Raw genomic sequence first — 22,112 nt, 5'->3', positions numbered from 1 at the left:
ACAGTTTTTCCATCTTGCAATAATTGATGAGGATTTTTGAAAATTTCTGGATTGCAACAGAAAAATCAAATTTTGCAATCTTGAGATCTGAACAAATATTTTGACTTCTGAAATATTTGTTGTAGGTATTAGAAATAAAAATTAATTTGGAAAGAAAAGTCAGTTGGGGAGAGGGAAAAAACCAAACCAAAACAAAAAAATTTTTGATTTGACCAAAAAAATTCCAAATGAGAAATTCACCAAAACTGATACTTTTTCCTGAAGAGTTCCAGTTTCAGTGAACTAGCATTTTCAAATGAAAAATGTATTGTCAAAAAATTCCTGCCTAGCTCTCCTTTCACAGTGTAGGGAGACTGCCTGTTTTGCTCAAGGTCACTCCATCAGTCAGTGGTAAATCAAAAGGACTCAATATACTTTGCAAACTAAAATTACAGCCCCCTATTCTACATGGTGAAACACTCATAAATCCCACCTGTCTCAGTTCGGGGTTCCCTAATCTAGACACTAGCCCTCTGAACAGTATTAACGATACTTAAAGATCTTGGTTTGGTCATTGCCTTGGTCTCCTTCTGGAGCCCAGCAGAACCCTCGTACAGGGTCCATCCAGGGGACAGGCTGCGGTGCAGGTACCTCTGTCACCAGGAGAGTGAAACTTTGGTCACGTTGCAGCGTGGGTTTAGGCTTAATCATGCGAGAAGTGACAATTCTCCAATGCCATTTCTAGAGTTCCCACTCGAGTTTCCAGGATGGTGGATCATTTCTCTGCAATTCACTGCAGAAAAGACCCACAGGCAGGTCACCCCAATATCCTCCTCCCAGGGACACCCCAAGAGGGGGGAGGTCAGGACCAGTTGTTATGGGACATGCTTGAAAAGTGCCTTTTTCTGTTCAGCTCCAGTGGAACATCAGGCACCGGAGTTAACGCTCCAGTAATGACAGACCCTGCAGGATCACCAGGAACTGGGATACAGTCCAGGTTACGGGAAACATCGATAGGGTTTAGCATAAATAAGAGTTTCCCCGGAAGGTACGGGAAGAGATTTAGATAGGCAGGATATAGCCACTATGCTAAACTCCTCTTTAGCAGGAATAAATACACACACAGCCCCCACAGCACAGGCCCCCATCCACATAGATAAACTGATCAAGATCCATATTAAAAATGATAGAAGGAGGGAGGAAAAAAAAAAGTCAACAGAAATCTATTAGACTTTCTTCCCTAAGCAAACATAAAGGGACTGATAATGCGATGCCTGGAACGTAAATTGTCTCTAATGGGAACAATACACAAATATCACCACTTAAAGAAAGGCAATTAAAAATAAAATGTAGAAATGGAGAGTGGTGGCTGTTTATTTGCACTCGTCTGAAGTCCAGGCATCCATCCTGCTTACATTAATTTCTCCACGCAGAGCAAAGACCTTTGTGTTACCAGGACTGCCACCAACCAGGCGCTCCCAGCAGTTAATGCCTCTCACCGGCATTCAAAAATACAAATTCCGCTCTTCCCTATTGCCCAATATTGCTAATGTGAGACTGACTCTTCCAAGAGCTCTACTCTGACCTTGGCTCTCAAGCCAGCCTGGCTTTGCTGGGGTGCAAGCAATGGCGACCCACGCCAGGGAGACCTCCAACGACCTGAGGTCCTGCATCGGTTCTAAGAGCCCACGTCCCCCGCCGTAACCACCCGAGGCACGGCAGCGGCCCCTCCTGCTTCCCCCACCACGGGAGCCAAGAGCGGGGTAACCTTGGTGAGATCCACGAGAGGAACCGACTGACAGCGAATGCTGCTCAAGTGTCGGTTTCTGTTTGACATTTCCTAGACCCTCTTTGATTAGCATTCTCAAACACCCTGCGCCCATACGTATCTTCCTAATGGTCTTGCTGTGCCACTACAGAAAGATTCATATCATGCATTAATAATTATAATGCTTCTTTGAATGACAGGGATGGCACTTGCTGTTCTAACTCACATGATTGCTCTCACATGATTGCTTTGATCTAATCCCAAGACTGGAGTCATCTTGAGCAGATACTGAGCTATCCCTGCCTTGAATCTCAAAAAAAGAGCTTTCCACATTCCGTATTTTACAGTAAAACCCCCAAGCAGCATCAGTCTCACGAGGCTTTTATTTATTTTTCCAGATCGTGAAATTGAAGGGTAAATATTACTGCTCGCAATACCGAGGACCAATCACTCACGCAGGACAGACTGTGTAAGCATCGATTCCTCAGACCAGAGCTCCTCAGAGCTGACCCAGCAGCCCCTTGCGCGGGCACAGCACCCCGAGCAGCTCTGCCTGTTCCTCCCAAGCCCTTGACCTGTGGTCTCACCCCGTTAACTCGAGTCCCACGGCACCCAACAAGTTCTGCGGCGTCCCTCAGCCGAGACCTGCAGACATCAGGTCAGCGCCAGGCCAAACGACATCCCGACACCCAGGCAGGGTATGTCCACGCGTCAGTCAGAAGACATGAAGAACAACCGACGTCAGAGAGCCATGCTGGCTGAAGTGCCTCCAAAACCAACTTGTGTCTGCACAGCTTACACCTGGGGGTAACCACCACCCGAGCGAGCTGGTTTCAAGCCAGCTCACATACACACTGCTCCTCTACCTGCCGTGCGGATGCTCCCACCAGTTCAGCGGCAATCCTGCTGCGGTTCTGCACTGGCAAAACCAAAAACCTCCCCAAAAGCAGCCACGCCGATCTCAGTTCTGGCTGTGACAGTCAGTACAATTCAGGACTGAATTTAAAATACAAGGATATTCTCTTCTGGCCCCATGCAAAGGGGTGGTTTGGGTGTTGGGTTTTAAATGCAGATTGTCAAAACGATCCTTGCAGCAATTATGGTCTGTTGTATCAACAAGTCCTCGGGGACTCATCCACAGCCACATAATTGACACATACACTACGCTACCTTGACACGGTACGGCACCGATCATGTTAACGTCTTAACCATGCACAAGCAGTGTCTGCATTAATGAACGATGTACTCGGGAAAGGTCATTGGACAATTGCTGGTACTAGGCTTAGAAGTTTCTTGGATATTTGCATATCGCATTGGCAAACCACCAAGTTTCCACTAATCCGTTCATCTCACTAACACCCTCTTAAAGCTGGTCCTCAGAAATGTGTTCTCCTCCTAAAAAACATCAATTCAGAGGGCCAGAAATAGTGCGTTACTAATCTGGTAAATTGGTTCCTGAGCTCCTTCAGGTCTGGAATAGGTTATACAAGCAAACACATTGTTTAAATTAAGATCATTTGGAAGGCAAAAACTTCCCCAGAAAGAAATCCTGCGGATGGGGTTACCTGCCCTGCCAATGCACCACTGCTGGCAGGTACTTTCCACCTGATGAGCTCAAAACACTTTGCAAATACAAACGAATGAAGGTTTCAAGACCAAGCTGTCAGCAGGTAACTGCTGTTACACCCACTCTGATCAAAAATGTCAGACCAGCACCAGGCAGGCAGTTGGCTGCAGACTGGCAAACGAAGCCCAGACTTCTGGTTTGGAACTGTGGGCGTTTTTTATTTCATATTTTAGTGGTTTCTGACTCTTCGTCTTCACTGCCTCTTTCCCTACAGGTACCTAATATACTCCTGGCAGGCGGTACTTGTCAAGCTCACACTTGGCACACTTGGATGTTCAGGACAAGCCAGGCCAACAGTGCGGTGCCCCGGGGCCGAGCACACGCAGGTTGAGGGCCTGATCCATCATTTGGGCAGGCCAAGCCTGGAGAGTTTGGGGGAAAAATAGCTAAACAGGAGGGAGCAGAAACAGAACAGCCTGCTGGTTAGATTCTTCCCTTCACCTCCAGAAGTGATGACCGCTTCAGACGTCCTACCATGAAGCGCAGCGTGTGGGACAGTTCTTCATCGTCACTCAGAAAATGAACTGTTTGAGATACGAGGTTGAACATCTAAATAATGAACCGAGGTGTATCAAGTTAGTACCGGTTCTTGAAAATCTCTGCTAAATCTGGCTTCCCTTAGCAAAAGCCTGGAACACATATCTGTAGAGAAAATGTGACTGAAAGCCACTATTTGTTTACATTAGCAAAACAGTCTTAAAGACAGGATTTCTTTTAAACACAAAAGACAAGGAGGAGCAAACTAATTAAAAACAGGTCAGCAACAGACTTGGTAACACCCTTGTGAGGATGTTCCTGCAATGAAATGTACTCCTGGAAGCTTGAACCATATAAGCAATGCATAAATTGGGAGTGCTGGGCTCTTCAGCCTTACCTCTATTAAACAGAAAACCAATGGAATGCACGGCGGCAGCACGTCACCTATCTCATATGAAATCGCACCATGTTTAGCTTATGACGAGGAGAGGGAGTTAGGGAGGTGGAGGAAGGTATGGGGGTAGAAAAAGGGGGAGGCAGGGAAAGTTAAAAAAAAAAATCTCTGCCTCAGCAAAAGTTTTCATTAAAATTTTAGACAAATGATCTCTGTGTCCTTCTCCCATGCTGCCTGGGGCTCCATGCTATTTCTATGCAAATAACAACCTCGTGGTTTATATCTTATTATTTCCACCGGAGCTGCGGCGACATGACCCGAGACGTGTGTGAGGTAGACAGCGAAAGAGAGAGAGGGAGAGAAAGAGAGGGAGAGGGAGGGAGAGAGATGGAGTGGCTGCTCGCTGAAGTGTGAAAAAATATTGTCAGGAGTGAGCGGCAAGAACAAAAAAAAAAATTGCAGGGATAACGTGTTTATTTCAGCCCCTCTCCCCATGTGAACCAGCACCTTTTAAAATTCATTGGGCATCAGGCGATCATGCACAATCCATCTGCTTTCACTTTATCATTTGCATTTCATGCCTCCTGGCTTTTGATGTGCTGATACTTTGATGCAGTCAGGAGACGCGCATTATCATTATTTCAATTTTCAGGGGGGTCAGCGGGCTCAGCACAGGCGCGCGCACACGCTCACAGGAGAGGAATGAAATGTCATTTCCACCTCTCCACCCCCTGCTGAAACGCAATGGTAAAGACAAAAGGGGTACGGATGAAACGCAGCCCCGGTGCCCCACGCGCAGAGCATCACACCTTTTCCCCAGGTCCTTCCCCTGCCCGTCGGTCTGGGCTGTAAACAAAGACAGCTTCATCAGGAGCAGAGGGAAACCTCGTACAGCTCTCGTGCAGTTTCCTCGTCGCCCCTGACAGGCAATGGGGCCGAGAGAATCCTTAAACCTGCCTGATATCAGGTGTCTCACGGCGACGAGTCTCTCCCCTTACATAGCAGTGACATGGATGCACTGAACAGCCAGCCCGTGATCAGTCAACCTCCAGAACCAAACATTAGCTTCAGCTAGAAATGATATTGACCTTGAGCTCATCATCTAAGTTATAGGTTACAGTCTGGTTTTGGCAGCTGGACCTTTCCCTCTACACCTAAACCCTCAGGCTAGTTTTACATAACGATAATGAACAAGACCAGCAACAGATCTGCTGGAACCGAATGTTTGTCACAGTCCCCCTCTGCTCCCCCTGTAAATTAAAAATAATCCAGTATTTCACAGGAGAAAATAATAATAATAAAAAAAAAATCAAACAACTTTCCAGAAAACACCTCCCTGCTCTCTGAAAGCCTAATTGTCTCCATTGCTGCAGAAACATTTTTGTGCTGCACGTTCTCCTCTTGCAGAGAGGAGACATTTTGAAGAAGATGCGTACGCAGACACAAGACTACGTGTAAGCTTTGTACAGCATCCTCTGTGAAGACAGGAGCTGAAAGTTAACGATGGAAAAAAATTGTCCCAAATCTCTGACATGTAATTGGGAAAAACTAAAGGAGTATTTGCATGCAACTGTGTTAGAAAACATTCAGTTCCAACTGCCATGCAAGGTAGCAGTTTCCATTTATTTATCTCTGTTTCAGTCATGATCTTCCCTCAAGACCCTGACCTTCTAATTCCCACGAAGTAAAGCACCGACTTCGCTGCACAGGGCTCTTCTCACCGTCTACTCTAAGGGAACAAGAAGCAGCCAGGCTCACTCACTCCACAGAGAAGAGCCACAATAGGTTTCCACCATCAGACCCTTCTGGAGCCTTATTCATGTGAATGAACAAGAACACATCACACATCATGCCCAAACAGCCCCTGCATTCCTACAAGGGAAGACTTTGTCTAATTGGCCCCTGGCTGATAATGACCTGACTTCTAGCCAAAAGAAAATTCAAACTCTCCATCTGAATTCAAGGGCCAAGTGTTTAACAGTTTACATGTAAGAACAGGAGACAGAGGCTAAGTCTGAAGTAGATACCATCTCCATAGCAGGATGATGCAAACGCATCAGCATTCACCGCTCGCTTCACACCCTTCTTAAGATCTCAACTGGACTGAGCTTGGTCATTTCAGGTTAGCACTGGACATCATTTCACCACTTCAGATGTACTTCTGGGGCACAAAAGTATGGATCCATTCCAGAAGCTCCGACCAGAACTGCAGGGACTGGAAGACGAAGCTCATAGGAACTGGCAAGGCACATCACACAACATCCAGGAGTGAGAAGCATCTCCTTCTGCCTATGCCTGCCCTCTGCCAGTGCTTAATTTAGACTAAATCCTTAATTTTTTAAGTGCCTAAAATTTAGCGAGATTAGTCCTATAAAAACAAACATTTGCTCCATGGGTAGAGAGTACGGTTAAATCTGGAAAGAAGAGAGCGGAGGAGCAGGACTGAACAGACTGGCCCTGCCATCTGGGAAACTCTGCAGGGCCCCGATGCCCAACAAATGACAGCTGGAACCAGGCAACTTACTCCACTTCAGCAAGCACTAAACTGACTCAATTTCTTTTTAAAGGATGGATCTTCAAATGCCTCTTTTCCTTCCATTGATGCAGGTGTGTGTGATGTGTGTAAGAGATCTAACTGAGGGTGCTGCATCCTAGAGTTGATAGGATCAATGCTTCATTTTCTGCAGAGCCCCCTTTATTCAGGGGAATAATTCAACGAGAGACTATTTTCCTTTTATCTCCCATTGTCAGGCAGGCACTCCTTGAAACGCAGCTTGCGATGAAGCACAACCACCCCAGGTGCTGGAGAGTGCCTGAGAACAAAGCTGCACAATGGGGAAGGGCATTCGCGCCCGCACAATCCTAACTCCCACGTAAACAAAGCCCTCAGTGAGAGGGACAAGAGCGGAGTCGGCTGTGAGCCGTGTCTGCTACAGACAAGGAGCTGGAGGCTGTGATATTAATAGGCTTGGGGCAGCAAGGGAGAAAAACCGCCTCTGGTGGGGAAAGAAAAAAAAAAAAAAAAAAAAAGAAGAGCCACTTTAGTAGCGAAAGCAGTAAGTTTTCTTATAGCCTGAGTTACTCCTCTCTGCCCCCACAGCTGAGATTTCCAGCAGGTCTGACCCCTGGACAATCACCGTCCACACACTGCCTCAGTGCTCCCCCGGTATTAATGCAAAGCTGGATAGTTGGGGGTGATTCTGGCACACGTGTTTTGAAATACAGTCTTCCAGACACTGGAAACAGCCCTGTTTCCTCCATCGCAGCACACAGTGGGTAGGAGAAGATGCTGCCCAGCCGGTGGGCTTCTCCACTTCTGTCCATTAGTCAATGCACACAACCTAAGTTAAAAGCTGCTTCTCCTTCTTCCTCTTCACCTGGTTCATGCTCAAGCCCTTAAATCTGCGGTTCTGCCTAGGTGCCCTGCCCGTCTCCAGCCAGGATGCCGGGAACAGTGCCTCTGGCTGTCAACACGATGTTCTTGTCAAGGAAAACTGGTGCATGAAAGGACTGCTTTCTGAGCAGAGAGAAAAGAAAAAAGAAAGACTGCAAAAGCATGAACATTTGCTGCCCTGTGTCAGTTCTCCTCCTTGACCAGGAGGAGCCCGAGAAGGGAGAAAACAAAAGGGACCAAGCACAATGACAGGTATAGTGGCGGCAGAACTTACAGAAACCCCAACTCCATTCACACAGCTCTGAAGACTGAAATGCGAGAACTTACTTTGTTGAGAGCTCCACAGCCGGTCAGGATTATATGAGAGTTCTCAACCTGGATCGTCCTCTGACCTAGCCGAACAAGGTAAGCCCCAATTCCAATTGCCCGACATGTTACCTTAAAAAAAAAAAAATTAAAAAAAAAAATCACATTGATTTCTGTCTTACCACACAGCCAAGACCTATTGATTCAAGCATCTTGATAAAAGTAGGCATGTTTGTATTGCAAGGCTATAAAATCTCCCCTCACTGCAAAACCCCAGAATTTACTTTTTTGTGAAAGACAGTATCTGAACATACGTGTATTTTATTTAAAAAAAGAGAAGCAGCAACTTACAAGCAATGTGAAGCCAAATGACTGTTTTCTAAAAGTGTTTTAAACTTAGTCTGAAAGGGACCCAGCCCTGTAATGGTGTAAGTAGCGCTGTTCAAAGCCCACAAGAGCCAATTCACATCAACCAGAAGTCTGATCCCAGATGTACCTTCTGGATATCATGGCAGGATTTTTAGCTGAAACAGACAGTGCGGTTTGAAGAATAGAAAGCAGTGGGGGATTACCAAGTTGATGGTGATAATACTCTCATAGGCTAAAGATGATTCTCCAGCAATCATGCCAGATCCTCTGAGGTTCTCTATTCCAAGTCCGTCTTCCTTTCCAATAATATCTGTTATCTTATACCTGAGGGAGACACATACAGCCTTTGAGTCACAAGGTCCAGTGATTTGCTGAATCAGTTTGCTACGAAGAAAATGAAAAGTGACTAAATATCATTACGGCTCCAAAGAGTAACGTGCATAAAACCCGGCCAGGACCTGTACACGGGCTCATTCTGCAGCCTTGCTGAACGCCACGGAATAGTCCTGCGTACGAGCAGCTAAAGCAGCACTGCAAAGAGGAAACGCCCAGGGAGAGGAATGAAAGTGTTCTTCTGTCATTCTCACAGGATGTGAGGAGCAGGCTGATTACAGGAAAAAGGGCAAGAAAGGAAGAGAATGTAGCCAACGGGAAAAAGAAACAGAACAAGAGCTTATAATGAGGCGCTCACCTTTTCTTGACTTTCTTCTTTCATGCCTTCTTTCCCCAGCATGGTCCCTTCTTTAATGGTTGGACTTGAACTTAAAAGTCTTTTCCAATCAAAACAATTCTATGATTCTTACCCAGGGCTCTCAGGCTAGCTTCTATCTTTTCCACTAGGCTCTTGCTAAGCAAAGTACTTGAGCATGTGCTTAAGTGCTTCACTGAAGAGAGCCACCAGCTTCCCCACCATGCACGCAGGCATGCACACGTCCCTGCATCCAGCACCATCCTTTTGTTCTTGCAGAGCGTGCCAGTCTCCACATTAGGCTTTTTTTTTTTTTTTTTTTTTTCTCTCCTTCCTGAGCAATCCTCCTCCCTCTGCCCAGGAGCACCACTACAGCTGCAGCCTAGCTCTGAAAACTTCTTTGCACCTCCTTTTCAGAGGTGCTACCTTTGGGGCGTAGCTGGGAAGATGCAGACACCTAGAGTAGAGGTGTGTGGAAAGCCACAGGCTATAAGGCAGTTTAGTGCAGCAGCCCAACCCGTCAAAATGCACAGAGGGCTTAGTCTTCACTCAGGAATTTTATCCTTTCTACAGAATCTAGTTGAAAAGTAATTTTCAAAATTTAGACTGCTAGTCTTTGGACAAGAATCACTGTCCTGGTCATTCAGGGTTTACCACTGCAGGACCCTCAGTCACGACTTGGGCCCCCAGGCAGCAGGAGTCAGCACCGCACCACCTCAAACAAGGCACGTCATGATGCAACTTTTAACTGTCTTGTTCCGTGATCTGACCACGCACAGCTATGGCTTTCTCCATACCTGGGTCCTAAAGAATGCCCTAGCTGAAGAAAAGGACGTGATATGCATCACCTTGTATGGCCAAGGATGAACACAAAGCTCTTCATCCTGACCTGTCTGCGCTTACCTGGACTCTCCATTGTCCTCCACATGTTCACAGTGAACTGAGTTCAGGGCACTGACTTTCTTGTAGTCTTGAGGAGTCAGGTACAAGTATTTGTATCCCTGGAGGGAAAAACAGCTCATTCATCTCATTCCCACCTGTAGTCCCTTCCCTATCCCAAATAACTCCTTCCAAAAAGGAAGTTTTAATGGAGCACAATTTCATTCCAGATAGCAGTAAAAAAACCTCTCTGTTAATATCAGAGCTCCAGCTGAGGTCAGTGAAAGCTAGGGATGTTTTCAACATTTAGCACTACCTCATTCTGCCTGAGAGGTCCGATACCAAGGAGAACTTTGGACCTAACAGTCTGGCAAACGTTTACCTCACCTCTATTAAAAGAGGCTGTGTAAAAATAAGATTCTTTTGTGAGCTACTGCAGAGTTTCACCTCTGTTTCCTGTGCCTCCTTACCTTGTACGGGTCATCTGGGTCTTCCCAAGCTACATGGAACATGTGCCGAATCTCCTCGGCCAAACCAATCCTGGCTCCGCTGTTGGCAGCCACATAGATACGGGGGATGCCATGTGTTCGAGCAAGCTCTGAAGCCCTCAGGAACAGCACGTCCTCCTGAGGCCCGAAAGAACCTATTCGGTATGTAATGTCATTGCCAATGACAATGATATCACGGCCTTCTGGATACTCGGGGGTCTTCAGAGTCATCTTCCAGGCCACCATCCCAATCTGCAATCAAAGAGCAGAGAACAAAAACTAAATGTTTATCTTCACGATGTGAAAGAGGGGAATCACGCAGGGGCCATTTCTCTTATGTGTGTTGCGCTTTGTATATTTTCTTTGGGAACTCCGACAACAGCAGCTCTGACACGCAGTGCCAGCGCAGAGCGCAGCTGGCATGACTCGATCTTTTCCATGCTCACTGGAGCGCATCCTCCATTGCTCTCTTCCCACCCAAGACACTAATACTGGCCCTCCCTCTCCCCACTCAGGGATTTGTCAGAGGTCCAAAGCACATTCTGCAAACGCCCCTCTCGCAGGGTGCTGCCTTTATTCCGTGTGTCAGAGCCCCCAGGGTGAGGATGGCCGTGCTGCTGTACGGGACTCCCGGCCATCTGCTTAGGCTACCCAGATATCACCCTGGAACCTCGTCACCCTGGTTCTCTCTCACCCTGCCTGCATTTTAATAATCCTTTTGTTTCATAACTACCTCCGTTGGTTTTTTTTTCTGTCCTTCCTTTCATTTCTTTGGCTCTTCCCTTATCCTTCCCAAATATTGCAGCAGTTTCTTTCCAAACCTGCCTGGATAAGTAATGCTTTTTGCTGCATATTTTTTCTTTTTAAAAATCAGCGGATGATCTCTTCCGGTCCATCTTATGGAGATCAGCAACATCTGTACCCTGCATCTCCCATCTCTCAGCTGCCGCGTATCGCTGCACTAGGGAGTTGGCCATCCTGGAATGCCATTAACAGATGGAAATAGCAGCGTCCCTTGAAAGCCACATGCATCACCCAGTCTCCGCTTGCCCAAGGATCATAAGCTCTGAGTACACATTCCTCAAGCCGATTGCACATCCTCTGCAATCAGGAGGGTTGAAACTCTCATTGTGGAGACTCTGAATTCTGAACATGATGAACTAAAGCGGGAGGGGGAGAGAGGAGAAGCAGCAGATAGATATGTGCCATTTAATCCAAATCAAAATGGCACAATACACAGTTGAGATCCAATCAGCATCTGCAATAAGATATGCCATAATAGGCTCATTAAAAAAATAAAAAAGGCAGAGGAATTAATCAAAGGGTCATTGGAAGTAAAGCAGGCAGCAATCCAAAAATATTACAAGCGGCTATGGGCAGATCCTTCCACCTCCCCTTTCAAGAGCTGAGATTGCAAGTTAGCAGAACGATGGTGTTTCAGTTCACCTTCTCCTTGGTCTCTGTTTCCTCCGCTGCTATTTTGACTGATGCGTCGTAAGGGATTAATTTGTTTGCCTCTGAATATTTGCAGATTTACAGTTACATCTTCGCATTCAACTGCAGTGTTTGGAGAAGAGAGATACTGCAGCAGTTTCAAAAACAGGAGCATAAATCCCTAAAAGTCTGGGATGCTTTGCTAAAATACCAGTATTATTGCAAAATTAAAGGGAAAAGTTGTAATGCTGTAAAACAAGTGGATGCAGCTGTTGGTCAGGCACACAGACCAAATGTGCCTGCCAAGAGTTCAGGGTCACACGGACAACCAGTCTGGAAGAGCAACCTAATTCATACTAAAACCTACACAGCCAGAGGGGTTCCTTGGACTTCTGCTCCTCTATCGCCAGACTTTCATAGCAGAAAAAGGAAGACTAAAGGTGAGAAAAGGAGAAGAAAAGTAAGCTTTGTTCTTCTGACTTGACTGTTGAAAGAAAAGAGATGTCAGGGCTGGATATTGTGTCTCTGTTCTAACTGTCAACTGTAGGCAAGCTTGCTATTAGAAACAGCAGATCAAAAAAGTCTGCAAAGTTAAAGGCTTCAAGATTAGCCTCTAAGAAATAAGGGATGCCCGTCCATACCCTGTCACCTACTGCAGCTCAGCTCTTTACCATATTTTACAGGCTTCCCCCCCCGCCCCCCCATAACTAAAATCTTTAAGTGGGCACTTGCCAAATCTTTCTGATACCACCTCGGAAACCAGCTTTAGCTATTGACAGAAACCCATGGGGAAGATGAGGTAACATTCTTTTTAAAACCACACTGTGAACTTCCTCCAAAATACCACAGGAGTAACACTAATTTACAGGTTTTTGCCTAAGTAGTCGTTTCCTTACAGCTACATTGATCCCACCAGCCAGGACCACACCAGGAAGCTCCAAGCACCGTCAGATGAACGCAAGCCAGAGGAGCAACAGGAGAAATGCTCAGGCTTTGTACTTGCTAAATACTTGTCACCGCAGTAAAGTGCAAGATAGAAACACGGAAAGACACTGCCAGAAACCTACACAATAACCACAACATGCTGGAAGTAAAATCAGCTCACGTGCAAGGCAGATGAATTAGCACTTGCTCCGGGGCTCAGTTAGTACCCAGGGCTGGTCCCACCGCCTATCTTGCCTATCAAGATGTAAGAGATTTTCCTCATTTTCATCAGCCTGATGATTTTTGACAGTACAAAAACCAGGGAAATTAAAAGCATTTCCTGTTTAGAAAATTCAGATTCTAAGAGAAGTCTTGGAACAGTTCCCTAACCCAAGATCGTGTATCCTCTACATGAATAAAACCTCTTTTGTTAATACTCACTGGTAGAATAGGGAAAAGTATATAGCCAGGGCACAGTAAACACACACTCTTGAAAACAGTTTATAATTGATAAATATGGAGCAACCATACGCAGTTTAAGAACAAAAAATGAAAGTGCATCACTTTATTACCTTGTGTGGTTTTTTGCCTCCCCAATACATAGTGCGTTTTGTGCCATTTAGCCAGTAATAAAAATCACAGGGCACAACTAAGGATTTTTTTGCTATGAACAATGTAGATTCTGTTTAAATTTATGGGCAGTGGAGGATAGCTTTGCTTTCTATTTCAGGAAAAAAAAAAAAAAAGAGATGAGATTTTTAAGTTAACAGCAGCATGCCAAAAAAAATGGCAAGTTCACAGGTTAATTAGACAGGCTGAGCTAATCACCTAAGAGCAGTCAGAACAATAATGGGTGATGGTAAGCGGCAGCAGCTTCAAAATGGGCTCTTCTTAAGAGCCAGCACAGTTTGGAAATGCTTCTCCCGCCACAGCTCTATTTCCAGCACAACCAGGAATGAAGAAGAGAGGGAGGAAAAAAATAAAAGCAGGAACAGTCTTATTTAACTGTTTTTATGTTGGCAAAATGATTTGTGCCACAGTATTTCCATAAGAAGTGGGACCATTATTCTCTTGTAGGAACACATTTGGTTTGAAAAGTATCACTGGACAGAACGTGAAAATCAAACCAGATGAATTATTCACAACCTCCGATCAGAAGTGATCATTATTTCTGATGTTCCAAACTGTGATTAGGATTCAGTGCTCAGATGTCATTTGCTCCCTGAATAGCACCAGCAATGCAGAATTGCATGACACACATATATTACACACAAGTTTTATATATATAATTCTATACACACCTTCTCCCACTAGAGCTTGGGCTTAATGTAACCATTAACAGATAGTAAAAACACGATATTAACTAACGTTCGTTTTCATGGTGCTCATAAATGCCATTCGTCTGACGCACAGTGTCAACACTAATCATGGCCTAAAATTAACACCAAAATTGACTTCAACATTAATTGCGCTATCGATGTGAACAGTAATACACACACTGATGCAGTTACAAATTGACTGCTAGTGGCAGCCGGAGCTGTTGACAACAGGCACCGAGGGGAACGGGGAAGAAACCGATCCCAGTCTCGCTCCCGAAAGCACAACCGGCTCCAGACGGAGCAAAGCCAACGCAAATGGTGACTGGTGCTCAGGCAGAGGGAGCTTTTAAGTCTCTTTCTAGCAGGATCTGTAATTCCTGGAGAAGCATACCTGACAAAACCTGATGTAAACGAGAACAGCTTATTATTAGACAGCATCCATGCTTGAGCCATGCTGATTGCGTGGGTTTATTCTACTTCTCTCACAACAAGGATGATACGTGAGCCTAGGTACTTTATGCCATGCTTCATTCTATTTACTTACATCCCAATTTGGAAACCTGAATGTGGGTATCGAAATCTCCAAGTAGGACAAGCGAACCTACAGAACCCTGACAACAATTTTGTTTTGTTCCCATTCTGCTGCATCTGTATCATATCTTTTATATGTAAAAAAAAAATTATATAAACCATGAATACATTTGTACATCAGTATTTATTACATTCAAAAGTTATAATAAGAAAGGAAATGCAACAGTTGTAGCAGTCTAGCATATGAGCACTGGAAATGCCAAAGCTGAACATTAACGAAAGCACATTTCTGCCCTGCTGTGCACGCACGTTCCGACACTGTTAAATGAAGGAACACGTGCTTTATTCCCCCTTCGTGACCTCTGTCTATTTGGGAGGTAAAACAGTGTCCACTGACCCCGGGATGCCAAATTACTCTGCTGCATAGCCACGGAGAAGGTGTGTTTTAGAAAGGGAACAAAGACACCCCCGGAGATTTTACTCCATGCAGATGTAGCAACTTTGGTATTTCATCATTTGAATCCGATGCCTGGAACTTCAGACCTAACAGGCAGACTCTGCACTTACACTGTGACCAAAAGGTGTAAAATTTTTATCTTCAGCATGAACCACTGCCAGAAAATGGGCAAGACGCACGTGGTTTGCTAGAGGCAGACTTAATGCCTTGACAAGGGTGGAGTGCCAAAACCCAGGATTCCTCCATTCTCCTCTTGGCTCTGAACAAGGTGTCATTTAGCGATCAAAGCAGTGGTCGCAGGCGGCACAGCCAAGCACGCGTTGGCACGGCTCTTCCAAACAGCACGCGGCCAAGCGGATCAGAGAAGGGAAGAAACGGTTCCAGGATGAGACGTGACAAAGGCTTGCTCAGTAACCGGCGTCCTGCAGCGCGGGGGACTGAAGGGGACGTCAGTCCGTCCTGTCCCGGTTCCTTGCACCGCACCAAGGGGCGCTCAAGCCAGGAAGCAAAGCAGCAAAAGGCTGGCTGATCTTCAGGGAGAGCGGACGGGCACACAGGGCACCAAAAGGAAAGCTCAAAGAAACCCATTAAAGACAGTGGAAAAATAGTTTTTACTGCACACTCATCTGTGTTGCAAGGTACGAAGCGTGCACGGTGTCTCCTGGGGATAGCAAAGGGCATCATGCTGAACCCAAACCAGATTCTCTATCAGATTCCAGTTCCTGCTGCAAACCCACAAAACCAACCGTGACCAACGCGGCCAGCTTTCTCGCCAAAACAAAAGCATTTTTGATGAAGCTTTCCACACTAAACAGTACATAACTTGTCCCTAGGCAGAGTGGAAGGCTTGAAAACTTCAGCTGAAAGTTATTTTATTAGAGGCAAGAACTTTGTCTACAGTATCGATACTATCCATATGCACACATTCAAACATATGTATCAAAATACAGAATAAAAGTCTTTGTGCAAGCACTTGTAAGTACAAGAAAGGTAACAAAACTAAAATTTTGTATTTGACAGCATTATGAAATTCAAGTCATATCGGAGTACATTAATTTTTAAATTTTTTTAAAAATTTTCTTATAACCTTCCAAAAACTCATCTTTTACGTAATGATGATAAATTCTAACTCAAACGTGTATGTTAGAGGCTCATAACCTCTGGTTCTGCAAGGAAAGCCTCTTCAAATTTTGAACTTCCAGTATTGCTACAACATACATGTACCTTTTAAAAAACCTGGCCATGGGAGACACTGTGTCTACAACGGTGAGAAACAGCACGTTGCAGACACCGGGCTGGATGAATATTAACCCTTCAAACAATTCAAGGCATTACAGAGTACTCCTGCTTAACCACACAAGCACTGTTCAGCTAGGGAGGTGTTCCATGTACACCGCAGCATGCGGCCATCCATCCTGACTCCAAGAGAGCTCCAAAGACCCCCCCGCCAGTCCCGTCCTCCCACGCACACACCTGCTACTCTTCCAGTTACATTAAATCACCTAGGCATCTAAGTGAGGAAAAAAAAAAATTAACTTTCAGTGATGCCAGGGGGACTCCTCTTTTAATTTGTATTATATTCCACTTGTCACAAGACATTCCACCTTTTTACTAAAAATAACACTCTCTGGTCCATGACAAAACGTGCTCTGTCTGATCCCCACCCCCACGTCTCACTGTGACCTCCGAGCAGCTCGTTGATAGGGGCCAAAATTATTCTGCCAAAGGAGGATCGCCTTCCGAAACCGCATCAGGAGTACTTCCGATGAGGAGACACCACTTGCTGTGCGGCACAAGCAGTTGTCCAGCGTCCCTGTTACCTAAACCCACTCCTGCTGCCAGAAGAGCCTTCAGGTCAGGATTGTTCCCAAAACTCACCAAGAAGAAGGGTTGGGAAACCCAAAGAGAAACAACTATTTTTACAGTAACCTCTGGGAAAACTAGTGGTGGGGCTGGGGCAGGGGGAGAAGATGCACGGGTGTTTTCCTTCACCGTCACGTTAATTCACTGACTTCACCATCACCCGTTCTCTGCTCTTTCTCAAGTACTTACCACCCACCATCAGTCGCCCAGCGGATGTTTTAATAACCCGTGCCTGTCATAAAATGTAGGAACACAGGGTGACAAAGCAGAACGTGCAGTTCAACTATTAAGCTTTGCTTGTGTAAAATTCATTAGCTACATCTTTCAGCCCCAGGCAATCCAGGGAGCTGCCAAAGCGGAGTTTCGGCAGCCCTCTGCCCGTTGTCATCCTGAATTTCACCTGGCCAAACCTTCCCACGTTCCCAAGAAAGGGTGCCTGCCAACAATCCACCTAAGAGCTCCGATCACGGATTATTTCTGATCCTCATGCTACAGAGAAGGAAAAACTGTGACATCTAGTGCCAATAGGGAAAATGACACATTTTACATGGACGCTGCACGAGAGCGAGATGAAGGGGAAGGTGGGGTGTTGCTGCAGGCACTCCTTACACTCACTCTCTCCTTGTCCTTGAAGATTAGTTGGGTCTTATCAGGGGATGGTGCAGTCCTAGTGCCAGAGGATCACGGTAAATTGTAGTCAAAATACATAACGTGCTATAGAAATACATCAGAATGCCCAGCTCAAGGATGACAAGTAATATATTGAGTTCTCCAGCAGGCTGAGGGAATTACCTTTTCACACTAAGATTTCAGCTAATATGCTAATCTTCGGAACAAAGCCGTCTTCAACGGGCATTTGAAGAGGGTGTCACTACATTACAGGTCGTGTCTTCAGCAGAGCTACCGCAACCAACACGCTTTTAAATACTGTGTGAGTTGCCGTACACTTCTGAACTCCAGCCCTGTTCACTCCTCTGTGTTCACACCATTTTGGACTCTTCCAGAGATTTCTCCATTTCAGCACAGCCACGTAACCACAGAGCAAACCCTGAGGCTTCCATGCCAAACAGGGTGAGGAGCTGCATCCTTTCAACCCATCCCTCCCAATATTGGCATAACCAGTCCCAATCACGCACCTCTACCCAACATGCCCAGTGAAGATTTTTGCCAGAAACACCAAAAGTTGTGCTACTAAAAAAAAAAAAAGCTTCCACTTATTTTAAAAAAATTAGAAGAAAAGTCTTGTGTTATAATCTAGATAAGCATCCAGGCTGTGGTATGAACTTAAAATTTTCTTCTTAACGACATTTTAGAGTAAAATGTCTAAGATTACAAACAACTACAAGTGGGTTTTTTTCCTCCCACCTATATAAACTCTGTACATTTCAACGGTCTGTGTCTATCTTTAGAGTGAGACTGGAGTCAGGCTGAGCATCCACTTCTGGTGCTTAGTTCTTGGTATGCTCACAGTGGTACAATAAATTATACCCCATTTGTCCCAAAGTCTAGTCAGTCTTTACTCAGGACCATTAGAAGGGAGCTATCGACCGGCATTTGGTTCTGCTGATAAAATACCATCTTCTTCAGCTCCCTTCCGTACCTGCTGGCTCTGAGAATTATTTACAAACTGTTCTCAAGTTTTTCGTGTGGCACATTCAGTCTTGTCAAGGGTGTTGATTACTGAAACCCTATGGTACAAGTCTCACATGTGAGCAGAGGTGTCAAAGCTGCTGGACTAGTAATAGAGGACACGCACACCAGAAGAAAAAGAAACAAAAACAAAAAAACCCCACCAAAACGAGGAGTAACTAGAGACCAGGACACAGTTCACAAGCTTAACGTGAAGGGTGAGAACAGAAACCATCTAGCAGAAAGCTCCAGGCAACATCCAGGATCCTGTCTGCAGTCCAAAGCAGCAGATGTGCTTCAGGAAGAACTCTGGCTGCACTGAATGGACGAGGGGCTGGAAAAAGGCCCCCGTTAGAGATGTCCTCTGTGCCGCAGGGCCAGCAGCACTGCAAGCTCCCTCGCGTGGCCATGACAAGACACAGGATCCTCTGCTCAGAAGCAGCAAGCACTGTCTAGGAATAAATAGCAAGTTGTATTTTCACGGTCCATTAAGTCCTCGGCTTCTTTGTTGAGACTACTAGCAAAGAGATAATTACTGCCAAATGAGGTGGTGGGCTACGTGAAGTGGTCGTGAGCTAAGCGGAGAAAAACCTCTTGTGTTGTGAAAGTTCTTGAGAATTCCCATTTCACAGATTTTCCTGAAAACACAGACAGGTTAGCCAGGTTAGCCCAGAACGCCACTTCCAAACTCTGCACGGACAAGAGAACCCCAGCTTCGAGCTCCTGCTCGGCCCCGGATTAGATCAAGGATTGTAACTTCAGTTGTTGACATCCAGCTGAACACACTGACCACAAGTCTCCTGGATTTTATGCTGGTTTCTCAATTTCGCCTGCTAGCTAAAACAATTAGGGCACTCAGCTCAGCTGAATGCTGTAAGAGGAAGAGTGTCTTGACCCCTTTTCAGATAGAGAAAATGTAATTGTTCATACTGTGCAGTGCAGCCCCACCAGGAAAGACAAGCCCTACCTCCAAACAGCTGATACCACGACGGTAAGGCACTCACTTGCCACGGGGAATTCCTGTGCTTAAGTCTTTGATCTAAAAGAAGTAGAACAGTAATAGGAACCTAACTGAACAAAACAGCAGCTATATTCACCACAGTCAGAAGTTTTCAACACAAATTTCCTCTTTAGTAAAAAATACATGATGTACAATCTCTCAAAAGACTTTGGATTCAGAAAACCAGCAGCTTTAGGAAAAAAAAATAAATAAAATCGTCTCACTTACTTTGAACATTCCTACAAGCACTCTTACCCCTCTGAACTGGGAACAGCTCACACCTCTGGAGCTCCACGGAACAGGCTCCTTCGGCACTGACCATCAAGCATTACTACCAGAACTGCAGTAATGTGGTAGGACATAATATCCAGCACTTAGCAAGTAAAAATTCAAAGACTCTTGAAACATGTTTGTCTAAATTTCTTTACTGTTAGAGTGGTGAGGCACTGGAACAGGTTGCCCAGAGAGGTGGTGGATGCCCCATCCCTAGAAGTGTTTAAGACCAGGTTGGATGAGGCTTTGGGCAACATGGTCTAGTGGAGGGTGTCTCTGCCCATGGCAGGGGGGGTGGAACTAGATGATCTTTGAGGTCCCTTCCAACCCAAACCATTCTACGATTCCATGAAATTATCCTCACAGCACCCCAAAGCAGTCCCATCTTATCAGGATATGAACAAACCGAAGCAGTGAAAACTCTGACTAAGGCTACCAAGCCACTGCAAAGCTTGGGAACCTCGACCTCCCCACCGTACTCATGCCTTTAGGGATCTTCTCCCCTTTAACATGATTTTCAGAGCATATGGGCTTCTGGCATTTTGAAGTCAAATACATCCATCTGAGGACAAAACTCTTCCTTAACAAATTCAGACAGTTTAGAGAGCCAACAAAACGTGCCATATTTTGAGAATGGTTCACCACTGGAAGAAGTGCAGAACCAATTAATATTTTCTCCTGCTCCTTGTGGCATGTCTCCTCTTCCTACGCAATACCACCAGCTACTGCCACATAGATGGATTACCCCAAGGATCTTTGCTTCCTGGCAGATAAGACGCGTTATTTCTCTGCCCAGATGCTACGCAGACTTGATTCTCAAAAAGAGCAGGATGGATCCACTTATAGCCTTAACAAAGAAAAGGCTTATGCTCTGAATTTATCTAGCATCCTGTCTCTTCCTTCTCCACCCCCGCAGCCATCTTCTTTGGAAAGAGAAACTCGAGTGCCCGTTTGTGAAAATTTGTTTCTTCAGCTGAATGAATTAAACCATAAAAGCCTAAAGTCAGCTCATCCAGATAAAAGTGCAGCACGGAGGAATGAATCTGCTCAGCAGCTCGTCACCTCCTGAATGTCAGCTGTCCTTCAGACTGCTGCTGGAACCTCTTCCTCCGATTGACCGCTCTCACCTGTGAACGAGCGCCATTGTCTGCACTGGCTATTGGTAACAGAATTCAATACCAAAGCCTCAAACCTCATTCCAGCTGCACGTGGTCCTACAGCAACTCGTCCAGCCGCAGCCAGGCCGGGCTGACAGTTCAGTGCTCCCAGCCACGAGCTGCACGCCGCTCTGGGGACGCACAGCGCTTCCTCGGTCTGACCGCTCGCTAGGCTTCCTCAGGACCTGGGCCTGGGGCTGGGATGTCACCTCTGTGGCCAGCACCCTCACCTCGCTTCTGGGAAGTCATCAAAAAGCAGGTTAGAGTCTGCTGTATGCCTCCACAAGAAGCAATCTTCAGCAGCCAGACTGAAAAATGTGGGGAGAACATCATATTTTCCCCTTGTTTATCTCGCTTGCCAGTGAGTCAACCCCTCGGCGCAACAGCCACAGAGGCTGAGCATTAGATAACAACACTAGGCACACCACAACAGCCATGAAATTTCTTTTCAGATTGAGCACAACTGAGTGTAGCAAGGGTTAAAAAAAGCTCCTAATTTTTTTTTTTTGGTGGTCTTTGGGTACAGAATCTCTTATAATAAGACTATTTGTATTCATACTGGCAGAGTAAACACTACATGTTCATGCCCAGGCAGCTCTGTGCTTGTAATTTCAGCAAGAACAGAGCTACGTCCCTGAGGGACTTTGCTATTTCCCCAGTCACCATCCACTCAAACGCTGAATGAGAGCAGAGAAAGAGAGAAAGATGATGGCATAAGCCTCCACAGCACCGCAGTCTCAGCTTTTGCTAAGAACACAGGGAACAGCTCATTTCAGGTGTAATTATACTAGTTAAAACATTTCTCCTATAGGCCAGCAAAAGACAAGGACGTAGTGCTCCCCTAGTCACCATTTACTGATTAGGTTCAGTTTGAAACCATTATATTCAAAACCTTCCCCTGACAAGACACATGCAGTAAATAGTGATGAAAACCCACACTTCCTCTCACCACTATTCTTGTTTTTGAACAGAGCTTTTGCAAATCTTAAGTTCCATACCTAGTAAAAGGATGGTGCTAGTTCAATGATGCCAAGAAAAAAAAATAAATTATGGTCACCGCTTAGAACTATTCAAATTTAAATTCCTGTAGGAACAGTCGCTTACTGAATCCCACCCAGCCTAGGCAAACAAAAATTAACACATCTTCTACTAGTTA

At 45.5% G+C, this 22,112-nt stretch overlaps 1 protein-coding gene across 9 annotated transcripts in view; it reads right to left on the bottom strand.

Annotated features, from left to right (window-relative positions):
* Positions 1 to 22,112, bottom strand: part of ACACA (acetyl-CoA carboxylase alpha) — a 146,114-nt gene that overhangs the window by 39,408 nt on the left and 84,594 nt on the right. For all 9 annotated transcript variants that reach the window (XM_075771715.1, XM_075771716.1, XM_075771720.1 and 6 more), the window contains 4 exons: positions 10,352 to 10,621; positions 9,906 to 10,003; positions 8,518 to 8,638; positions 7,967 to 8,077 (listed from right to left, as the gene is read on the bottom strand). In XM_075771715.1, the coding sequence (XP_075627830.1) occupies positions 7,967 to 8,077; positions 8,518 to 8,638; positions 9,906 to 10,003; positions 10,352 to 10,621 (600 nt within the window). The remainder of the gene's footprint in view (positions 1 to 7,966; positions 8,078 to 8,517; positions 8,639 to 9,905; positions 10,004 to 10,351; positions 10,622 to 22,112) is intronic.

The sequence above is a fragment of the Balearica regulorum genome, chromosome 19 (assembly GCF_011004875.1).
Source record: "Balearica regulorum gibbericeps isolate bBalReg1 chromosome 19, bBalReg1.pri, whole genome shotgun sequence".
NCBI lineage: Eukaryota > Metazoa > Chordata > Aves > Gruiformes > Gruidae > Balearica > Balearica regulorum.
This window is presented reverse-complemented; position numbering and strand designations above follow the sequence as displayed.